This window comes from Jatropha curcas, chromosome 5 (genome assembly GCF_041381405.1).
Source record: "Jatropha curcas cultivar XTBG-Jc1 chromosome 5, XTBG_Jcur_1.0, whole genome shotgun sequence".
In the NCBI taxonomy this organism is placed as follows: domain Eukaryota; kingdom Viridiplantae; phylum Streptophyta; class Magnoliopsida; order Malpighiales; family Euphorbiaceae; genus Jatropha; species Jatropha curcas.
In genome coordinates, this window is record NC_143155.1 from 27418733 (window position 1) to 27440879 (window position 22147).

At 34.8% G+C, this 22147-nt stretch overlaps 5 protein-coding genes across 8 annotated transcripts; 4 read left to right on the forward strand and 1 right to left on the reverse strand.

Annotated features, from left to right (window-relative positions):
• Nucleotides 1-144: 144 nt before the first annotated feature.
• ASY3 (asynaptic protein) lies at nt 145-6412 on the forward strand. Of its 2 annotated transcripts, XM_020682931.3 has the most exons (12): nt 145-496; nt 768-874; nt 979-1043; nt 1536-3104; nt 3190-3310; nt 3611-3748; nt 3855-3918; nt 4052-4201; nt 4287-4345; nt 5041-5175; nt 5625-5716; nt 6193-6412. In XM_020682931.3, the coding sequence occupies exons 3-12, from the start codon at nt 1023-1025 to the stop codon at nt 6262-6264; spliced, it is 2421 nt and encodes an 806-aa protein (XP_020538590.1). In that variant the 5' UTR covers nt 145-496; nt 768-874; nt 979-1022; the 3' UTR covers nt 6265-6412. The 2 variants fall into 2 exon arrangements, with proteins under 2 accessions (XP_020538590.1, XP_089577670.1); XM_089721544.1 differs by lacking the exon at nt 768-874.
• Nucleotides 6413-8139: 1727 nt separating this feature from the next.
• On the forward strand, nt 8140-10525 carry LOC105642714 (transcription factor PIL1). 2 transcript variants are annotated; one of them, XM_089720924.1, is made up of 6 exons: nt 8140-8273; nt 8631-9264; nt 9357-9449; nt 9541-9606; nt 9712-9777; nt 9893-10525. In XM_089720924.1, exons 1-6 carry the CDS (start codon nt 8236-8238, stop codon nt 10265-10267), a joined length of 1272 nt encoding a protein of 423 aa, XP_089577050.1. In that variant the 5' UTR covers nt 8140-8235; the 3' UTR covers nt 10268-10525. The 2 variants fall into 2 exon arrangements, with proteins under 2 accessions (XP_089577050.1, XP_012083022.1); XM_012227632.4 differs by lacking the exon at nt 8140-8273 and adding an exon at nt 8298-8552.
• A 715-nt stretch (nt 10526-11240) lies between these two features.
• On the reverse strand, nt 11241-14536 carry LOC105642715 (SNF7 family protein). 2 transcript variants are annotated; one of them, XM_012227633.4, is made up of 8 exons: nt 14070-14536; nt 13905-13964; nt 13655-13822; nt 13162-13344; nt 12853-12983; nt 12250-12418; nt 11863-11992; nt 11241-11742 (listed from the first exon to the last, which is right to left on the reverse strand). In XM_012227633.4, the coding sequence occupies exons 1-8, from the start codon at nt 14259-14261 to the stop codon at nt 11477-11479; spliced, it is 1299 nt and encodes a 432-aa protein (XP_012083023.1). In that variant the 5' UTR covers nt 14262-14536; the 3' UTR covers nt 11241-11476. The 2 variants fall into 2 exon arrangements, with proteins under 2 accessions (XP_012083023.1, XP_037496281.1); XM_037640353.2 differs by having other exon boundaries at nt 13655-13808; nt 13905-14208.
• Nucleotides 14537-15739: 1203 nt separating this feature from the next.
• On the forward strand, nt 15740-18384 carry LOC105642716 (cytochrome P450 709B1). The gene is made up of 4 exons (XM_012227635.4): nt 15740-16254; nt 16733-16956; nt 17046-17302; nt 17419-18384. The coding sequence occupies exons 1-4, from the start codon at nt 15981-15983 to the stop codon at nt 18236-18238; spliced, it is 1575 nt and encodes a 524-aa protein (XP_012083025.1). The 5' UTR covers nt 15740-15980; the 3' UTR covers nt 18239-18384.
• Nucleotides 18385-19785: 1401 nt separating this feature from the next.
• On the forward strand, nt 19786-22137 carry LOC105642717 (cytochrome P450 709B3). Its single transcript, XM_012227636.3, has 5 exons — nt 19786-20172; nt 20363-20589; nt 20688-20932; nt 21024-21405; nt 21523-22137. Exons 1-5 carry the CDS (start codon nt 19899-19901, stop codon nt 21952-21954), a joined length of 1560 nt encoding a protein of 519 aa, XP_012083026.1. The 5' UTR covers nt 19786-19898; the 3' UTR covers nt 21955-22137.
• The last annotated feature ends 10 nt before the right edge of the window (nt 22138-22147 follow it).

Below are 22147 nucleotides of genomic sequence, written 5' to 3' on the forward strand. Positions count from 1 at the left end.
GCTTTTGGTTAAATAAACGACATCGTTCAATTGACTAGGTTCGTGGCGTCATTTGAAGCTAAAGTCGGTGCGCATTGCGCATCCCTTATAAGTTAAAACTGGCAGGTTGTTATGGACGCGCTATTTTATTTCCCGCCTCATTTGTAAATAATTGGTATTTCAAAATCGCCAAACAATTCAAAATTCTCCGTCCTTCTTCACGAAGCTAGACTGTCGCTTCTGTAGGATTAGTTTTCTCTGATTCCCGCTTGAAATTTTGAAAATGAGCTCGGCGATTATCCCTAGCGAGTAACATCTATGTGATTTCTATTAATTCCCTAAAGTTTTCTATTCCAATTGCCTGAGCTGGTTCCCGTTGATCTTAACTTTTGAGTATATTTTTCCTTGACTAACCGATCCTCGTCTAATATACCGAGATCCAAACACGTGATTGCCTGTGAAGCAGTACTGTTGATTTTTGCATTTCACTTTCCTTTTCGTCTCTGGTGACTGATTGGTGAGATCCGAAACCTATTTTTGTGTTGAATTTGGTATTTTATGCATTTGAATATGCGTTTGAGGATTTATCGATGTAGCTCTCGGAATTTTGGATAAAACGAAGCAGGTTTTGGTTATTAGGGTTTTGGGGTGTAATGTTTTATTTTTGTAGTTTTTTAGTGAATATCCATAGAAATTATCGTTGTTCCTGTTGTTGTTGTTGTGTTTTTTTTTTTTTTTTTTTTTTTTTTTTTTTTTTTTTTAAATCTCAATTCTATGAGAATATGCAGATCACTTCGACTTTTCATGGAATTGTTGGCAATAAATTGTCCTAAGATTTCAAAACAGAGCAAAATGTCAGTCTCCAAGCCAAACAAGTGAATATTATCTGATTTGGGTACGGGTTTTTTTTTTGTTCTTTGGTCTTCGCCAGCTAAATCATGCTAATATTGTTATCGTTATTTTTTTTTCTTATGATTTTATGAACTTCTTTGGTTGCAGCATCTACTGGCGTCCATTTCAAACCTTCTTATCTAAACCACAAAATGGAAAGTCAGAATTTACAAGTACGTAATGAAATTTTCAGTCTTAAGATTTCCTGTTCATGGAAAGCAATCCTACTTCTTAACCCACATTATTCATGTTTGCAATATATTTTTATAAGATTTGCTGCTGAATGATGTCTTCTTTATTTTATTAACTAACAAAATGCTGCAATCTTAAGCTCATAATTTAATGCTTTTTATGATATATATGATGGTATCTGCTAGTAAATATCTGAATATGAAAATTAACATGGTTTTCACTTGGCATACTATATACGTAGTTGTATTTTATTTGGAATTTCCAAGTTGTGCAATTCGTCTTGCACTCCCAATGTGACTTATTAGTTTTTAATTTAAAAAAAAAAGGAAGAAAAGTTGAAAAGTCAGTAAAAGATTCATTCTAGTATTAATATTGAGCAAGAAATCGAATGCAATTGAAATTTCCGGGCAAGGTTTCAATGTAGTAGTTAGTGTAACAAGTATCTGACGCATCCAAATAAAACATTTTTTCAGGATCAAATGAGTGGTCACCGAAGTCTTGGCAGCAATTATCATCCGTCCAGTCAATCTAGAAAGATTTCAATTGGAATCTCAGATGGGAAGAAAAGATCTGGAGCCACAACAGAAAATGAGATTGTTATATCAAATGCAGAAAGGGCAAATTCCAACAGAGAAAATTCCCTTGAAGGTAAAAACAGGGGAAAAAGTGCCGTTGATTCTAATGAAGCGAAACCAACTAAAGCTACAGAGGCGGTCGCTTCCCCTTGGATTAGTACTAGATCCTTTAACCAAAAAGTAACAACTAAACAGACACTGTTTATTGCGAAAGAAACTTCCGATTTACCAGCCACCAGTGGGAGGAGAAACAAGCTTAGCAGCGCACAAAATACAACAATGATGCATTCAGTACAATTTTTTAGAAATCAGATGTCAGTTTCACATTCCAGTGATAGTAAGCAGAAGAAGTTTGATGGACTTACCTACAGAAGGAAGGGAGGTAGGGATGTGAACTCACAGAGGGCAGAGGATTTTACATTCATGACTGAACGGGAAGTTCCTGTGTTGGGTAAAGTGGCAACAGAAGATAACAAAGACGAAAAAAGAACTGAAACTTTGAGAATGAAACTATGGGAGATATTGGGCACTGTTTCTTCACCTAGAAGTCAGCCTTCTCATTCCCTGGCTCCTGAGGCATGTGCTAATAATTTAAAGCAAGAGCAAGTACATCAACAAAAGGGTGATGGAGTTGTAAAGCAAATACAGAATTCTGATACCATAGAAACTGATTCTGAAAATCCTGATAATACAATGAAGAGACCTGTAACACGTTCTTCAAGTCGAAGGAAAGTTTCAACGAAAATACAACCAAAGAAAACGAAAACTGGCCAGTCAACTCTTTCTAAACTGAAACTTCAGGAGAAGAGTATATTCTCCTTCGAAGATGGATTGCATAGGAAAGGAGATGCTGCTATCAGTGGTGGCTCCTCAATGTCAGCAAGAAACAAGGGCAGGAGAAAGAATTATGTCATTGAGCCACGTAAGATTCACTTCACTGAGAACAACAGCGCAGATGAGATTCAGAAGGCAACTCATAGGAGCGAAACACCACCACCATCTGCTGAGAAAGCATCTTCGCTTAGTGATAAAATGGGAATTAAAGGCTGTTCACCTCAAAGTAAGGGCACCTCTCTCGAAAAGAAGAATGGAAATGGAGGAGATTCCCATTCATCTCCAAAGAGAGATTCTCATATGCCTGCAGGGACAAACAGGGCGGATCTACAGGGAGATTTTAGCAGTCCAGCAATATCAGAAAATGAGGATCAACAAGGAGATGTTGGTAACCCATCCTTGAAGAGAGTTATGGAGCCACAGGATGAATTTGAAAGCCCAACATTCAGAGTAAATACTCCTACGTTAAGATCTTCCCCTAGCTCAACGCCAAAAACTGATCAAATGGAACAGACTTTTTACAGTCCTGCACCAGTGAAGAGAAGATTTACTCTGGGAAATATTCGCAGCTTCAGGACTTCGCAGACTTCAAAGGAAAATTGTCATCCCTCAGATGCTAAAACAGAATTATCTGTATCCTTGTTTATCTCAAGCATCTCAGTGTGATATAGCTGTAGCTTTTTTCTTTATGTCTTGGCAATTCCTTATTGGACTTTAGAATGTAGCAGTAGAACTTAAAGATTCCCCACCCCGCAAACCATCTCTTAATGGGAAAAAAGTAGATAATGTTCTTTGTGGATCATCATCTGAAGATGGGGACTCTACGAGCTCTGACGAAGGTTGCAATTAGTTAATATAATGACTACAGTAATTTTCATATAGGTTTTCTAAGCCCCGTGATTAATTAGAGTATAGCTTGAACTGTTAAATTTCATTTGAAAAATCAATTTTAAAGCAAGTAGCAGTCATCTATCTGTATAGCTAAATTAGGTTTTAAGTATGACCATCCTAGAAAAAAATGAACGTAAGATTGCACCAAGAGATTATCAAGTAGTTAGCTTTTGAATCTGGTTTCAGGTTTCATCATATGATGTCCTTATTCATCTTCCTTTGTGACATTATTTAATTGACTTGTCCAGAACATACAGAGAGAGATGCCTTTTCTCCAGAAATTGCGATTGCTGAGAGATCCACATTCGTGCTTTATCCAACTAAGAGGCATCTCAATCATGAAAGCAACAGTATTAGCAAATTTGATCTCAACTTACCACCAAAAGGCACGAGTTCTTTAACATTTAATACTTTTTGCTGTTCTCATCTCTGCTGTACATATGTCATCTTTCCATTTTAATGCTTCCTTTTCATTGTGCATGAAACTATTAGGCAGTGGTGAAAGTGATTGGAATCCAGAGCCTTCAGGACAAATCCAAGAGAATGAATTGGCAAGGTTTTACTTTCTATACTTCCTATGCTTAAAAGGGAATTTAAGAAATTTCCGATCGGATCCCAACTATTCTTCTGCTATTTCCATTTTATTTTTGCATGATGCCTGGTTTTGTTTTGACATAATATTGTTTCAGGGTTGTCACACTGTTTGCCTCGGCTTTAGAAAACTTCAAAAACAAAATGAAGTTGGCAACTAGAGAGAAATCCTCTAAAATTTTGATGTCTGTTTCTGAGGATATACATCAGCTGCTTCAGAGTATTGAATTGCAAATCCAGACAGATGCGTATGTGATTGATGCAGAGAGGTTTCCTAATTTAAGATGTCACTTTTCCAATTAAACATGCTAGTAACTAGTCTTGATGTTACAGAGGGAAGCTGACAAGCATTAATAAAGCAAAAAGAAAACGCTTAGAGACAAGATTCCAAGGTAATGAATTTCTATCAACTGGATGGTTTGATGAACAACTGAATATGATTTGCTTGAATGAAGCATCTTTTCATTTTGGTGATGACTTCTGCAAACACATGCCTTTTGCTAGGCACCAAAGTTGATTATTTGTTCACAAAACAATGAGCATCCGTTGAAGTTTCGCAAATGCTTATCATGGTTCTCAATTGTCTCTTCCATTTTTTGTTAGATTAATTTTGAATTATAACAAGAGTTGAGACTTTCATATCAATATATTTCTCAACTTTCATGCTTTTCTTGGTAGGCCATTGCAATTCAGTCAATGATAGAATGTAGAAAAATCTTCAGAGAAAAAGACAATCAAATTCTTGAATGATCAGTGTAGAGACTTCATCTAACTACATAAATTCTTAAACTATATAAAATCTGCTTGTTTGTATGCATGCATGTGTATGTGTAAATTCTTATCCAAAGCCAAATTCATGGATTAAGGAGTTCATATGCGGTTCCTCCACCATTATGTACAAATTGCTTTTTTTTTTTTAAAGATGAAGTGCTCGTTAATAAATTTAATTTTTAGAGATTTGTGGCCTGCTCCAAATCAGGGGGTGAAACATGTTAAGACTTAAGACCAATTCATTTTGTCTGTGACTTCTGATTAAAGCTTGAATGTTATTCAATTTTATTATCATTAGTATTATTTTTCCATGCAGAACAAGAAGAAAAACTGAAGTCGATACATGATAAATTCAAGCAAGATTTACATAAGCATCGCCAGGACTGTAAAAGCACAGTTGAAGAGCTAGAAATGCACCATATTGAGTTGAAAGGAACCGTTAAAAAGCAAAGTAAGGGAGCTTTTATTACGGTGAATATATTAATTAATAGTGTCAATACTATTATGTCGTTTTAATGAAAAGGCGAGAACCTGAGATAGGATCTTTCCTGCTAATCTTATAGTCCGTGATCACTGCGGGTGCGTATATTGAGATGTCAATTTGATTAAATGATCCCAGAGTCCACCCTCATGGGAATTCTTGAAATCAATATTTGGCATAAAATAATTGACTCGCAAATTCTTCATTTAATGTAAATGATTTTGGCAGTGCAAAACACACAGGTGAAACTTTTTTTGTTGACTCACTCTACCATTGGGGTAGCGGTAGTGGCAGATTGGTCACATGTATATATATGTTACTTTTCTTGGGCTTGGAAAAAAGACAAAAATTTAAACTGTTAGGTTGGTTCAAGATACATCATTCACTCAACCTCATTCTAACTTACCTGATTATTACAGAGGCATCTCATCAGAAGCTTGTCATGAAAGCTGAAGAGGTCATGGAAACGCAGCTCAATGACGCACACAGAAGAATTACAGCCGTGCACAAGGTAAGTTTTCTGCTTCTATTTGCATGAAAATTGAATTAATGGCAAGATTTCCTGCATACGAGTGTCAAATGTTCAGATATTTGGTGGCCCATTCGATTTGCCTTGTGTGCGTCTCTGGAAGTATATTTTTTATAGTCGACATTCAATGGTATGACACGTTGCACCATAATGTTGAGACGCTAATAAGAAGCCTGATGGATTTTAGTCGTTGGGACCTTTATTAGTAAGTCTCACACACTAGCTTTGCTCAATGCAAGATAATACGGTTAGTAGTTTTGTACGTCTCATGATTAATGAATTTGCATAAAAATTTCCTAGGTGTTATGAGAAGGTTGAGTCACTTGATCGTCTAATAAGATATACCAACGTAACTTTGTCTCTTTGAGATGCTAAAGCTCTCTGTTAGCTTTCACAATTGAAAGAAAGCTTGTCGTATCTAAATCTAATATGCTCTTTATCCTCCATATTTGTTGCAGACGGCAAGGGAAAAGATGCTTCAACTACGACGTGTTATAAGTGACTGTTTGAATGAGACTAGTATAGGTTGACCTGATTTAACTGCTGGCTAAGTTGATAGGACTCGATACAGATTTAGATAGGAGACTAGAAGGTCTGATCTCATTGTTCTGTACATTGAGTTTATAAGCATATATTTTCTATGTTATTCCATTAATATTTACCTTTGATGAGTCAGAACCATGCCTTAACTCTTGAAGTTTACATTTTTAATCCAAGGGTTTCCTCTCAATTTGCTTGTTGCTGTAACCTGTAACTGTGGATTAAAAGTCAAGTTTCAAATAGATCGTCGTAGTAATTCCTTCAATTATTTTCTGCCAAAGATAAAAGTGTATATTTTTTCGGTGAGAACTCTCGAAGATTAGGAATATGCTTCGCAGTACACATTAAAGCTGCTTTGATGCCCTTTTCTGTAAGCATATAGTAACAGAATGACAGATGGACCTCTGCGAGGCACCTTCACCTAATAAGAATATCTAACATCACCAAACCAGCAGCCAAGCCACGCGTGTCCGAAACTTCTAGAGAGAAGTACAGGTTCTTATCATAAGTCTTGCTTTTGCAAGTAAATTAATTTTAATAATATAAAAAAGCTAATTATGCAAAACACTATATATTTTCTTTCTTTTTGCCTCGGATAAAAGGATTTAGTTCGTAGATAATTGATGTATCCACTCTTAGATTAGAGTGGTTGATGTATATTGACCACCAGCAAGAAAGCAAGAGAAGTCCTAAATCACATGACAGAATGTGGAGAAAGTAAAAAGTGTCTTTTTTATACATTTATATCTAAACAGAACTAGCTGTTTCACCATATGAGGAAAAAGTAGAAATTGCAATAATGGGTTATATCTCGTGTGGTATTTCATATATCCACCATTCGATGGTTGGTGGTGGGGCCTTCGTTTCCCTATCATATGAACTAACCTTAGATTTCATTTGACAAACAATCGTCATCTGTTTTTTCAGATACTAATGGTTCTGATTTTGTTTCGTCAGCTAGTTATTTGATTGAAATAAAATAAATTATAAAGAAAAGGTACAGACAGGAAAAAGAAGAGGCACGTGAATGGTCACACTGGTGCACGTGAAGTGCACGCTTTTGCTTTACCTTCTCGACGTGATATTTTAGACTTCTAGTCCGTGGCAAAAACAAGGATGCATTATCTGATATGATTTTCACCATATTTCTATTGGATGTTGGGCTTGGTAGGCCCAACAAGAAAGTAGCTGGACAATTATAATGGTTCACGTGGATATCTTAAATTCTTCGAGTGGGCACATTTAATGGTTTAAGGGTTGTCGTTTTCGTAGGGAGGCCCCATTTCGTTCGCTCACTTTCCACAACCTCGATTTGAAGCAGGTACATAGTGATGAAAAATGACCTTCTTGGGTAGTGTTTGATATCGATTTTTTTTTTCTTTTTTTTTTTAAAATTAAAAATTTATTTTTTAAAAACTAAGTTAAGAAAATAAGTAGATCTTTTTTTTTTTCCGAAAAATAAGACTTTTTTCAATTTGCCTAAAAAGAAATTTCATTAATACGATTTATCAATATATCATGTTTTGATCAGAGTTTTTCTTTTTCTGAATGAGAATGAAATTAACTGATCCTCCTGTATTAAATACTGCTGACAGCCACGTGAATAGAAAAATGGACGAGTCCTAATCTCATAAGCTTATGGTTACTATCGCAAGTGCTGTGGTCTAGCAAGCAAATCATAATTATTAGGTGCATTGATTTGTTCTTGAGCCAAAAAAAAAAAAAAAAATGTCTAGTCCCTATACACAACGTGGAGGCTTGAGCATCCTAATCTGATTATTGTGGTGTATTATTAGTAGACGACGTGCTTAAATCTGGTGCACACGTCTGTTCTGTGAAGGGCAGGCTAATTTATATCTCATTTTTGGCACCGAGGAATCTTTGCCTATACATTTTTTCTGTTTGACAAGAGACCATGATTTCGATGTTTTCTTGGAATTATTCATTAGTCGTTGAGATCCATGATTCCAGGGCTCCGGTTTGGACCGCATCAGGTCAGGTCAGGCTAAGATTGTCCTTGTAAATTGGCCCATTAAACACTATCCTTTCGGTCTATGAATCTCAGGACATCCTATCAGGATTTTTGGCAATTATCTTGTTTTTATTGTCCCTTTCCTTTCTAATAATCTCCTTTATAAAGAGAGAATATAATACAGCATCTTTTACATATATACGTATGTTTTTGCTCTACAGTGCTTTCTTGCCCTTCTTAGTTCTTATAATAATAGTAATACTAAACAACTGAATCAAATTCAGACAAGTTGAAGCTTTCTTCCATGTATGTTTTCTGCAAACCACCTTTTTTTTCTTTTTAATTTGTTGCTGTATGAACTTGACAGATCGTTCTGTAATGCAGGGGTGATGAAATTATGGAACTTGTGTGTGAAAATGGTCAGATTTTGATGCGTGGACGGTCTACAACTTCCTCGTCTTTTACTTACTCTTTTGATCAGTACTCTCCTCAGGCTGTTGGAGACAACCAAGTCCGGAAGAAACCCAAGTTGGATGAGAAGCATGAGAACAATCCTGCGGATTATTTTTTTCATGGTCTATTTGGAAATAATATTAACGATAAGCATATTATGGAATCCCAAATAGTCCCTGAATATAGAGAAGAAAATTCAAATACTCTATCTCCTCAGTTACACAATCAATCTTCATATCAGCAGTATGAAGCTTCAGTTCCAATCAGGAGATCAATGAAGAATGGGAGCCAAAGTGTATGTTCAAGAGTAGTTAAGGATTGGAAAAGAAATGAAAAGCTTCCTGCACAAGATGAAGCTAAAGAAATGCAACAAATACGACAAATGGTTAATCCTATAGAACAAACACCTCCAGATGAGCAATCAGAAGCTTTTCTTCATATAAATATAGTCCAAGAAAAAGCTGCTTCCGCTTCAGTATGCTCACTCGGAGCATCAAATGATCTAAGTTATTCTTCTTTGAAAACAATTACTGAAGACATGGGGAGGATGACATCTGAAAATGAAGTAAGTTAAAATAAATTGTAAAAAGAATCATTTTTCTCTTATACTCTATGATTATATGCATAATTAACTAAGAATTTTCATCTTTGCTACAGCATGCTGAGGACCAGCAAGTGCCAAAACCAGCATCTGCTCGTGCTGGTGCCAAGAGAAGGCCAACTCCAAGGGTTCATAGTCTGTCTGAAAGGGTAAGTGTGTGTATATGTGGTAAACTATAGCCTTGTGAGATTTCTTCATATAAAAGACGTGTGAGAAACTAATTTTTTTCTACACAAACAGAAAAGAAGACACAAGATCAACAAGAAGATGCGCGAATTACAAGCTCTCCTACCTAATTCCGATAAGGTATGTATATGTGAATTATAACTATGTACATAAATCAATTGAATTTAATCGATGGCTTTTTTAGGGTTTGTTGCTTACCAATTACTCTATCTTGTTGTAATTAAGGTGGATAAAGCTTCAGTGCTTGATAATGCAATCGAGTATCTAAAGACCCTTCAGCTTCAAGTACAGGTAACAACACGATCTACTATTGTTTTAATTAATGAATAGAGCTTATTATCTAAATATGTATCATCCATGGAATTGTTAATTGATATTAAAATTAACGTACTTTAATGTAATGCAGATAATGTCAATGGGAAGTAGGTTTTGGATGCCACAGATGATGTTACCAAATGCAATGCAACAGATACATAATTTGGCTCATTTCTCTCCAATGGGCATAAGGATGGGTATGGGAGTTGGGTCTTTTCAGAATCCAGCAGTACTTGGATTTCCGGCTCGGATACTACCTATGCAAATGTCAGTTCCACAGCCACCATTTCTTCCTTTTGTTGGTGGAGGAGGGTCTTCGATGCTGCACCCATCAGTTCCTGTAACGGCTAATTCTGGTATCGCCACGCCTATGGGACAAATTAGGGGTAATTCTGCTCCTTTATTCAGTTTGAACTTGAAGGAAAACAGTTCGAATAAGACTCAGTCATCAGTTGAGCTTTGTTGACGCAATAGAACTCTCTCCCATGAACATAAAATGAAGGAGGAGAAGAAGCAGAGGAAAATCAACTTTGGTTAGATGATACAGACATGTCAGTATAATGATTTGTGCTAGCTAGAAACTTAGAATAGTCAATGTGATGTTCCCTTCCAATGTTATTGATCAAAGGGAAGGAGACAAAACCGAGTTGAACCTTAATTATATATAACTCTTGCAACGCAAACTTAACTGACAATATTTACAACTGTTTTTCTTTTTGGGTTACATTAATCTTGGTATAATCTCTCTCCTTTCTTTTTCCCACTAGGAAATCTCTCTCTCTTGTCCACCTGAATTGGATTTAGGAGAAGAAATTAATTATAACAGAAGGAAACATTTAAGGGTTTTTTTCCCCTAGTCTATGAGCAGCATCATTGCAATTCATTTTTGCAAAATTAAAATAAAATTGGAGAATTTAATTAGTAAAGCCATTGAAACTACTCCAATAACTATCTTTGGATCTCTTCCTTAAATACGAATTTAGAGTCTGATGCTGCATGAACCAATTGTTCAAGATGAATAAGAATTTATATATTTAACAAGTTAAGTCCCCAATATTCTTCACTATTTTATAAGAAACTTCATCAAAACCAAGATTCAATTAGAAAATTATAGCTTAAAATTCTGAGAAAATGGATTCAACGATGTCGAACATTTTAAATTCCTGATAATTATTACCATTACTACTAATTAATGTGGAATCCTAATGTGTTGAATGATATATAACTTTCAAAATATATATTTTACCGTGACAATTATAAAAAAATTAAAGAAAAACAAAAATAAAATCAAATACCAGAAAATTTCATATTTGAAATAAATGCGTGACACAACGTACTGTATGCTTTTCTTTTTCGAAAATTGTCAATGCAGTTTGTTTTGAGATGGCAGAACATGTCAACATGCTATGCATGTAATATAATGATCACCGGAGTTGATATGGACATTGAAAACGTTCAACTTTAATATATCACTAAAATGTAGACCTAATAAAATAATACAAAAACAATATCCTTACACAGAATCCGAATTATGCATGGGTCACACAATGCTATATGTTCGTATTATCATATACAAATTACATGAGAGCCCAACAAGGCGACAACTTGATCAAGTGACTGAACACTTCGCATCAAAATGGCACGCAAAGATAGTTAACTGGAATGATGCTTTCAATTACGCTGCTTCAAGTGTGACATTTTTTGACTCGTTGGTTCTCTGATTCATGGATTCCCTGGCTGAAGCATCCTGAAGCTTGAGATTTGAAAAGGCACCACTTAATGAGTCACTGGGTCCCCAATTGTCTCTTTCTCCTGATATGCTGCTGACTCCAATTCTTGGAACATGAGACTGAAGGTTTTCACTTCCTATTTCCACCTCTAATTTCTTGAACTCTTCTTCAATATCTTCATCTTCAATTCCAGTGTATGAAGGAGTTGATTCTGCAGTTGAAACAGACCAAATATTACATGCAAAAGGAGAGTTACTGAATCTTTTAAACTTAACAAAGCCTGTCGTCAGCTAAAATTTTTTAATATATATATTCACGAAAGAGAGAGTACCCAGAGCTTTTTCAACTTGCTTTTGTGAATCAATACTCTCCTCGAGTTCTTCCAAACAGATATCAACTTCCTCTACAGTTATCTTATTTTGCTTCATTGCTTGAGCTCCAATTTGGATGGCCTCGGTCACCTGCATGGAAAGAATGTATTGAGGATCTGATTTTCTGCATTTAAGAACATTGTAAAATAGCAACCTCATTTTACACAAGTGAATGCATTCAGTTTACTGGATCAAAAAATTGGTTATCTCAAATAGCTTAATAAATGAGTTAATGTTGATCTGAATGTTTTTCTAAAATGAAATGGGTCATCATGCTGACAGCAAGCCAATTTAAAAATTTGCAGATAAAGCTAATTATGAAAATCCTTTAGAATGCAACAAAATACCTTCTTTGTAGATTCAGCATTCATGATAATATTAAGAACTCCATCCACTCTGTTCAAAAGTGAAGTGCATTTTTCTCTATTTTCTGAGGCCAACTTCATCTCTCTAGCATGCCTTAGGGCCATTTTCTTGTTTCCAGATTTCAGAGATGCTAATGCCAATTTTCTTGATCTGCATAAAGGATAAACTAATCCCATGAAGTAAGAGAACTTGTTTCTTAACCCACATGATGACCCATCAAAATGCAGCAACCTGAAAACTGACTTGCATAGAATGAAAATAAGGCATTAATTAATCCTATTCTTTCAATAGGTATGATTATTTATCAATAAATTCTCATTCATTTCTCCATGGTTGACAAATAATGTTGGTCACATTTTTCAAAAGCAGCTGGCACAGAGCTCGGTATACTATTTGGTTCAACCAAATGATGAGCTAGAGATAATGACCATACAAATGTCTCGGTTAAGAAGAATTTCATGCTGGTCCATCTTACATACAGGTTAACCCTCATTGACTGAGATTCGAGTAGAATAATTTATTTGGGCTTCAACATCAAGGCAAAAGATACAAGCATATGAGCAAGGAAGAGTTATAGGAGTTACATTTCATATCGCTGGTCGATCACATCAACTTGTTTCTGAAGCTTTTCTGTTGTCCATATCAAGTGCAGGACATCAAAATCTAATCTGGAGATTGTAGGTGCTGGTTCTTGAGAGAGGGAAACTTTAATGCCCTGTAAGCAAGTAATTTAATCACTCATGTTACACGTGATGAGTGACGTTTCAACAATATGCAAGATCAATAATAGCAAAAAAACTTCATCATTAGGCTATTAGTAATGCAAGAAACCAGTCCAGTTCCTAGGACAGTGATATGCAGAAAATGTTTCAAGATATATCAATATTGTATACCTCTATCAATTCCTTCTTATGAACCGAGAGATAGCATGCTTTCCCGAGTCCAGATAAATAACTCAAAATTGCAGATGCTTCATTTGGTGTTCCACACATGTCCTGAAACTTCGTCATAGTAACAATGCATGAAGATGTCCAATGACTTTCAGATAAAAACTTGATTACTTCAGTAGCTTTTTCCTAGATATCAAGACACAAAATTTCCATCACTACACAGCTGACAGCTCTATCAAAAACGTTAAAATTTGAAAGTCAAAATTCCATATCAAGAATAACAGTCATTGGTGCAGAGATCAGGAGAAACTATCATGAGAATAAGATAACACTAAGGAGGTCCATTCCCACACAATAAAACCGGTGCTAGATAGCTATCCAAGCAAGTTAAGCTCGGCATGAGAGATGTTCTTTTTCAAACATGAAAACATTAAACTAAGTATTAATGACAACCAACAGAGATAAAAAAAGATGGAAAAGTTCCAAATCTACATACCCTCAACAGAACTGTAAGAATGACACAATCTTCGAGCATTACTTCAGGGGATGTGGTTGATCTAACCACCAAATTTCTCACTTTCCTAAAAAACTGTGAGAGTCCTCCATTCCTTGGATCCACAAGATCAACACTTCGTATAATATCACCTTCACTATACATTATAAACTGAAAATAATAATATAAAAAAAGAAATAGTGGAAAAAGAAAACACTTTATCGATCGAGTTGCAATTGCAAAAGAATCTCACCAAGACATGATCAAGGCATAAAGGGGTCAATCCTCCTCGATTAAACCACTCATTCTTTACCTTCGTATTTGACCCACCAAAGAAATAACGATCAATATTCTTTCCTGTGAAAAGAAGCACTCACAGAGAAAGAAAGAAATAGAAGTGTTTTAGTGAAAATTGAACCTGAGAAGGTCTAATGGCTAAGTGGCCCAGATGGCGAGCGACTTTGAGAATCAAATCCCTCCAGAATAGGTATTTGGATTCCCAATCAGATCTTTGGCCACTAAATGCCTTGAATCGGGCCGTCGCGATCACTTCGTCGTCCCAATCAGGAACTTCTTTCTTTATGAATTCCCTCACAACGCTGGAGTCCATTTCTTTGGATTCTACGGCAAACCGGGTTTTTGAGTAATTGAATTTGAATTGGATTTCCCGCCACTCGAGAGGTTGTTCGCGCAATTGGGTTTAGGTTTTCTGGGAAGAGAATTGGAATTCAATTCTCCAGAAGCTTTTCAACGCAAATTCGAAATCTCCAAATAGGCAAATAACGGGCATGGATCCCGACGAGTGGTACTTGAAACCGAACTAGAAAGCCCAATTACCCAAGCCCAAACACTACGTCAATCCTTTCAATTTTGGGCCATGACTATAGATAAGTTTTTCCTTTTTGCCCCTTCATTTTAGTGGGAGGCAAATACAGCATTGCTTTGCTAGCCTCTATTCTCTGTATTTAAAACTCTTAAGTGTGCATAAAAGTCACCCATAGAACAAATGGTCCCACATTTTTAGCTTATGAAACATAAATAAGTGGGAGTTGCGTGAAAGAAAAATAGCTCATCCATTTTAGGACCAACCAGAATTCAGATTTTAAGGTGAATGTTAGACTTGATTAGAACAATATATCTCACTCACTCCACCCTTAAATAGACCAAACATACTAATTAGGAAAAATTATAAACTTAGTTTCCGTATTATATCAAAATGAACTATTATATTTCTCTATTTTTTAAAATACACTATTGTGTCGCTATATATTAATTTCAGCCAACTATCTATTCCTTTTTCAATATTTTTCATTTTTTTTGGTATTAAATTTAAAGAAAATGGCTAAGATTCCATTTTTTATTTATTTTGGTTCATCATTTTGATTGTTTTTCATTTTTGAATTTTGTTTTGAGGCTAACAGAGGAGCTGATATCTTTTAATTTTTATGCTAGGAATGCCCTTTAATTTATTTTTTTCTTGAATTTATTTAAATTTTGGCAGCAAATTTAATAGGGATTTAAGGATATTTGTGTCTTTTCACAAACTATTTAACTGAAAATTTGAATTTTTTTTAACAAAAGGAGAATAGTGTATAATAATAAAAGAAAACATAAGGATACAATAATGTATTGTAAAAAATAAAGAGACATAGAAATTAATTTTGACATAATACAGAAATACATTTTTAACTTTCGCTGCTAATTAAACTGGGATCACCCTAGCAAGCACCGAGTCGATGTCAATAATAGAACGTTTGTAAATTGTAGAGCGGTAGTAGAACAGTAAAATTCCATTTGCAAAAAGAAATTTATTACTTGTAAGTTTTACTGTTATCTCACATGCAACAGCAGCTACTCATCAGCTGTTATCAATATGAATATACCCTTTCTGAATCAAAATAATAAAAAGAAAACAAAATTTTATTTTGTCACATAGCTCAGTCTAGAAGGAAGTCTAGAAGACGTCAGATATCACTAATCCAGCGCCACTAGATCAAGCAGACAAAGTAACAAGAGTCATACATCCCTGGTCATGACAGCCACACCCATAACAGCGATCTTCATTACCATGTCTACATAAGCAATGATCTCATCATTCTAGGTACAAAGGAGTTGAGCCGAACTCCAACCTGTCAGGCTTGAAATTCAAAAAGTCTGAAAATTTTAGACTCATCTTGACTCGAAACTCAAATAATTACCATGTCTACATGAGCAATGATCTCATCATCGTCGTACTTCTAGAAACACATCCCTGCTTGGTGCTATATAAACCGAGGACATAGCTACTGATTTCATCTCTATCTCTCCCACTGTCAGTTACTGTAAGGAAATGGGTTATGCAGGTTTTGTTTTGGTGGCTCTGGTAATAGTTGTTATTACAAACATATGGAGATTGTTTAAGATTGTCGTGTGGAGGCCATATGTTTTGACTAAGAGCTTTGAGAAGCAAGGAATCAAAGGCCCCCCTTACAAGCTTCTCTACGGTTCTCTTGCAGAGATGAAGGAGCTGAAGAAAGTTGCAAGAAAAACTGTTTTAGATACAAACTCCAATGATATTATTCATAGAGTTGTCCCTCACTATCACAAATGGTTTTCTCAATACGGTCAGTTTAATTATTTCTCCTCTTTTATCGTATTCTGGTAATTAATTGGTGTAATTATCATTAAAAATCTTATATATATATATATATATATATATAGAAAAAGAGAGAGATAATAAAAATAATAACTCTAAGAAAAACAAAATCAAGAAGCAACATGGGCCATTCAATAGGATTTTGTTTGGTACGTGGATCATGCCAAAATCTAAAATAATCTCTTCAAAAATGACAGTTCTCTGCCTCTCAGATTTGATAACATTTTGAAAGGATTTGTCTCTTATAAGTTAAAAGGCAGTTTTATATAATGATGTATTTATATCTAAATAATTATAATTTTAAGTTTAGTTATTTATAAATTATTTTGATATAAAATCTATTTCATAATAAATGGACTTGAAGCCATCATAAGTGGCGCCTTGAAGCGACTGAGGTTCAATCCTTAACTTTATGCTATGAAACATTCTATTTCTAATCCTCTCAGGTGAAACAATACTATATTGGCATGGCACAACACCGAGAATCACAGTGACAGACCCAGAGCTGGCCAAACAAATCCTATCAAACAAATTCGGCTTCTACGTAAAACCCAAACCAACGCCTTCAATTCTAAAACTGACGGGTCAAGGATTGATTTTTGTGAAAGGAGGAGACTGGGTTCGCCATAGAAGAGTTCTTAATCCCGCTTTCTCTGTGGACAAGCTCAAGGTCTCTCAAACCTGTCATCAGCTAATTATTTCTTTCTCTTTTCTGGTCTAATTAAATTTAGTAACATTGTTTGTGACTGAATTTGGCAGATTATGATAAAGAAAATGGCGGACTGCACCATTGCAGTGCTCGATGAGTGGAATAATCAGTGTCATTTATCTGATAACGATCAACGTACTGTAAAGATAGCGATGCATGAAAATTTACAAAAGCTTACATCTGATGTAATTGCCCATACTGCTTTTGGTAGTAGTTACAAGGAAGGCAGAGAAGCCTTTTATGCACAAAAAGAGCTTCAAAAATGCTGTGCAGCTTCAATTTCTGATGTTTTCATTCCAGGCACCCAGTAATTCTCCTACTCGCTCAAATTTTGCCGTTTCTCCACCTATTTTTTCTTTTTCTGAACCTGTTAAAGGAATTCAGTATAGTGATTTTTTTTTTCCTCTTTTGGGGTCTTCGTAGGTATCTACCCACTCCAATGAACCTTCGCATATGGAAGCTAGACAAGCAGCTGACAAATACATTAAAGGGAATAATAGAAAGTAGATTAAAAACAGCACAATCAAGTTTAGACGGTTGTTATGGAGATGATTTGCTGGGTATAATGATAGAATCATTAGTAAGTAAAACAGCTGAAAGCAAAAATAGTCCAAAATTAAGCATGTGTGAAATAATGGAAGACTGTAAAACATTCTTCTTCGCCGGGCAAGAAACAACCGCAAATTTACTAACTTGGACAACTTTCTTGTTGAGCTTACATACAGACTGGCAAGAAAAACTTAGAGAAGAGGTGCTGAAAGAATGTGGAATGGAAATTCCTGATGCAGACATGTTGGCCAAATTAAAATTAGTTAATATGGTTTTGCTCGAGGCTCTAAGGCTTTACGGTCCTGTAATAATGTTAATCAGGAAAACGTCAGAAGATATGAAACTGGGAGATTTGATGATTCCAAAAGATACATCCCTTACAATTCCCCTGGTAAAAATTCATAGGAGCAAAGAATACTGGGGAGAGGACGCAAATGAGTTTAATCCATTGAGATTTGCTAATGGGGTGTCAAAGGCTGCGAAACACCCAAATGCTTTGTTAGCGTTTGCAATAGGGCCAAGAATTTGTATTGGGCAGAATTTTGCAATGTTAGAAGCAAAGACTGTGCTTGCTTTGATTCTTCAGAGGTTTTCGCTTTCGCTTTCGCCTGAATATAAACATGCTCCTGTGGATTATCTTACTCTCCATCCGGAATATGGTTTGCAGGTTAATGTAAAATCGTTGCATTTGTAATGTGGGAACTGCCATTTCTATCTCCCTAAAGGTCGTTTTTTTTTTTTTTTTTTTTTTTTTTTTTTTTTTTTGTTTTCTTTGAATAAAATGTACGACGGTAAATTCCAACGTTTGAAGTGATTGAAATCTTTGGATTCTTGGAGACAGTCCACATCATATATGATATTGCTGATGTATTATATAAATTTTTCCATGGGTAAAGTCACTGAGTTGGATCCAATGATAAACAATTTGACTTTATGAAGATGTAATTTTAGCTTTTCCGACTCCAATGATTGACATATACACTGCTCACAAAGCTTCCGGATAATTCATGTTTCATTTAATGCTTAATGTTCACCCAGTCATAGAACACAAGAACAGGGAGAAATCTGAAGCACCTAAGATGTCAAAAAGCTCCATGACAGTCTCTCAAACAACGACGGAGCCAGAAATTATTCGTAGAGGGGAAAATATATTTATTATTTCATACAATATATATTACGTATCATTTGTATAGGAAAAAATAATTTTAAAATTTTAAATATATTATTAATGTAAATTTAAAGTTTGATTTTCATTAAAATAAATAGTTTTCTGAGTAGAGGTAGAATTATTTTTATTGCATTTTGTGTATTTATAATTTATATGTATAAATAAATGGTTTAACATTGAAAATATATATACAATTTGATATTGATGAATTATTGTGGAAAATACAGAGTCTGTCATATATGAAGTGATAAATAGTTTTTAAAATATTAATTTTAATTATATAATAAAATTTGTTTCATAATTTTATTTAAATTATTATTAAAAGAACTATTTCTTTAATTTTTAAATTTAAAAAGGCTATGCTTAAATATTTAATAAAGCAAAGGAAATTATAAAAGTAAATCATAGACTATCATTTACAGTAAAAAAAAGCTTTTAAATTATGCGAATTGTATATTTATCTAAAGAATTAATCATATCCACGTTCACACTTATCTTTTAACTAGATAAATTGATTATATTATAATAAAAAAAATGTAAATACAAATAGTATAAATTCAACACTAGGATAAAAATAAATACCCCAAATGAAAATTATTAAAATTTTCATAAAATCTCAACCGAATCTCTTTTTTCCTTAAAAATTAGCAAAATATGAACCGGCATGACAAAAGTGGTTCGAATACTAAGTCGGCTTTTTGGCTACATATGAAAAAAAAAAAAAAAAGTGACGTTGACGAGTTTGTCCATGTCTAGATAACATGAAAACGAAATATCTTTGATTTCAAACCGTTTAATTTGTATGGTATACCATGCTAAATCGAAATAACTAAAAATGCGAAATTTATAGATCAAATCGAACCAAGTTTCTGCATAGGCCAAACTAAAATTTTGATTTTATATGCTAAATTAAATTTTCGAACTTAATGCGACTCAATTTAGTACTCAATACAAGCAAAATGAGAAAGATGTGTGATAGACGATGACAAGCAACTCTACGAAAGCCTCAAAATGGTGATATTACAACAGGGAAATTATCTGGTTGGGGCCAATGAAATTAAAGATAGCCTTACAGTTTCACGAAGCCCATGTTTATCTGGGCAATTAATTATCTCAGCCTCACCCTATATATATTTATATAAGTAAACTGAAATTTAGCATTCAGAGAGTTTGATCAAAACGTAGAATGGGCTATTTCGTTGCTTTTGTAGTTGCTGTGGTAGTAATTCTCGTTACGAATATTTGGCGTCTGTGTTGGATTCTGCTGTGGAGGCCATATGTGTTAACTAAAACCTTTGAGAAGCAAGGAATCAAAGGCCCACCTTATAAGTTCATCTATGGCTCTATCAAGGACATGAAGAAGCTCGGGGTTGCAGCTTCTGATATTGTTTTAGATACAAATTCTAATGACATTATTCAGAAAGTTACTCCCTATTATCATAAATGGTCCTCTGAGTATGGTGAGTTTTCTATTTTTAATTATTATTAAATGGCATGTTACGTTTTGACCGGTTAAATCTATGATAAAAAGCTGTCTTGTTTTTATTTAATTTATAATAAAGCAAGCAAGATAGAGTAATTTTATTTAAAACTAAAAAGATTACAAATTCAAATACACAGTTTTATTTTGCAAAAATGAAATTTGATCAGGTGAGACAATGTTGTATTGGTATGGGACGGAGGCAAGAATCACAATTACAGATCCAGAGCTGATTAAACAAGTACTGTCCAACAAGTTCGGGTTTTACGTCAGACCTTGGGTAAGGCCGACCATCAAGACTCTCATGGGTCAAAAAGGTTTGATTTTTGTTGAAGGACATAACTGGGTTAGACAAAGAAGACTTCTCAATCCCGCCTTTTCCATCGACAAGCTCAAGGTTAAGTTAAACTCTATCATCACTTGAATAAATTATTTAGTGGGTTAACTAGCCATCTAATGTTATTATAGTCCATTGATTGGTTTTGGTTTCTGCAGACTATGACGAAGAAAATGGCAGAATGCACCATAGCCATGCTTGAAGGGTGGAAAAAAGCTTACAAGAACAAGAAATGCATGAAAATTGAAATGAGCCAAGAATTTATAAAGCTCACTTCTGATATAATTGCCCACACTGCATTTGGCAGTAGCTATGTTCAAGGAAAAGAAGCTTTTAATGCACAAAAGGAGCTCCAACAACACTGTGTTGCTGCAAATTTAGATGTCTTCGTCCATGGAAGCCAGTGATTAACTAACTCTATCTCAAAATAACAATAACTTAAGTTATCTTCGATTTGAAATTTGTGATTGATCTTCTGTTGTGGGTCGTTTTAGGTATTTACCTACGCCATCAAATATTCGGATATGGAAGCTAGACAGTCTGTTGAAGAGGACATTAAAAGGAATCATAGAGAAAAGATTAAGGTCAAAAGATAGTACTAAAACTTATGGAGATGATTTACTAGCTACGATGATAGAATATTCAGAAATTGCAGATGAAACCAAATTTAATACTCCAAAGTTGAGAGTGGACGAAATCTTGGAGAACTGCAAAGCATTTTTCTTTGCCGGGCACGAGACTACTTCTGGTTTACTAACATGGACAGTCTTCCTGTTGAGCTTACACCAAGAATGGCAAGAAAGACTCAGAAAAGAGGTGTTAAAAGAATGTCTGATGGAAATTCCTGATGCTGACATGTTAGCCAAGTTAAAATTGGTTAGTCTCTCTCTATTTTCCCCCTTTTCATATAAAAAATTTCTTAACACAAGTTTCGTTATTACGAGAAAGATTAATGTCACATTCTTATAATTTGGATTTTCGTCAATTTTATAGATGAATATGGTTCTACTAGAGACGATGAGGCTGTATGGTCCAGCAATAGATCTTATCAGGACGCCATTGGAAGATACTAAATTGGGAAACTTGATGATCCCAAAAGGTACTTCTATACAAATCCCGATTATAAGAATTCACAGGAACAAAAAATACTGGGGAGACGATGCAGATGAATTTAATCCATTCAGATTTGCAAACGGGGTCTCAAAAGCTGCGAAACACCCAAATGCTTTCCTTGGCTTTGGAATGGGTCCCAGAGTTTGCATTGGCCAGAATTTTGCGATGCTTGAAGCTAAGACAGTGCTTACTTTGATTCTTCAAAGGTTGTCCCTTTCCCTTTCCCCTGAATATAAACACACTCCTGTTAATCATATTACTTTGCATCCTCACAACGGACTACCCATAATTGTAGAACCTCTGTCTCTATAATTAATTATCATCTCTAATGACATGAGGTTGTAAGTTCCCATTCTAAATAAAGAAAAAGGAAAATATTATAATAGATTAACTGTTGAACTGGTCTGTACTTTTTGTCTTTTGTTTAGCCAAAAAACATAAACTTAATCGATTGTTGTTGATTCATATTATAAATATTGCTTGTTCTTGTTTTTATTCTTGTGAG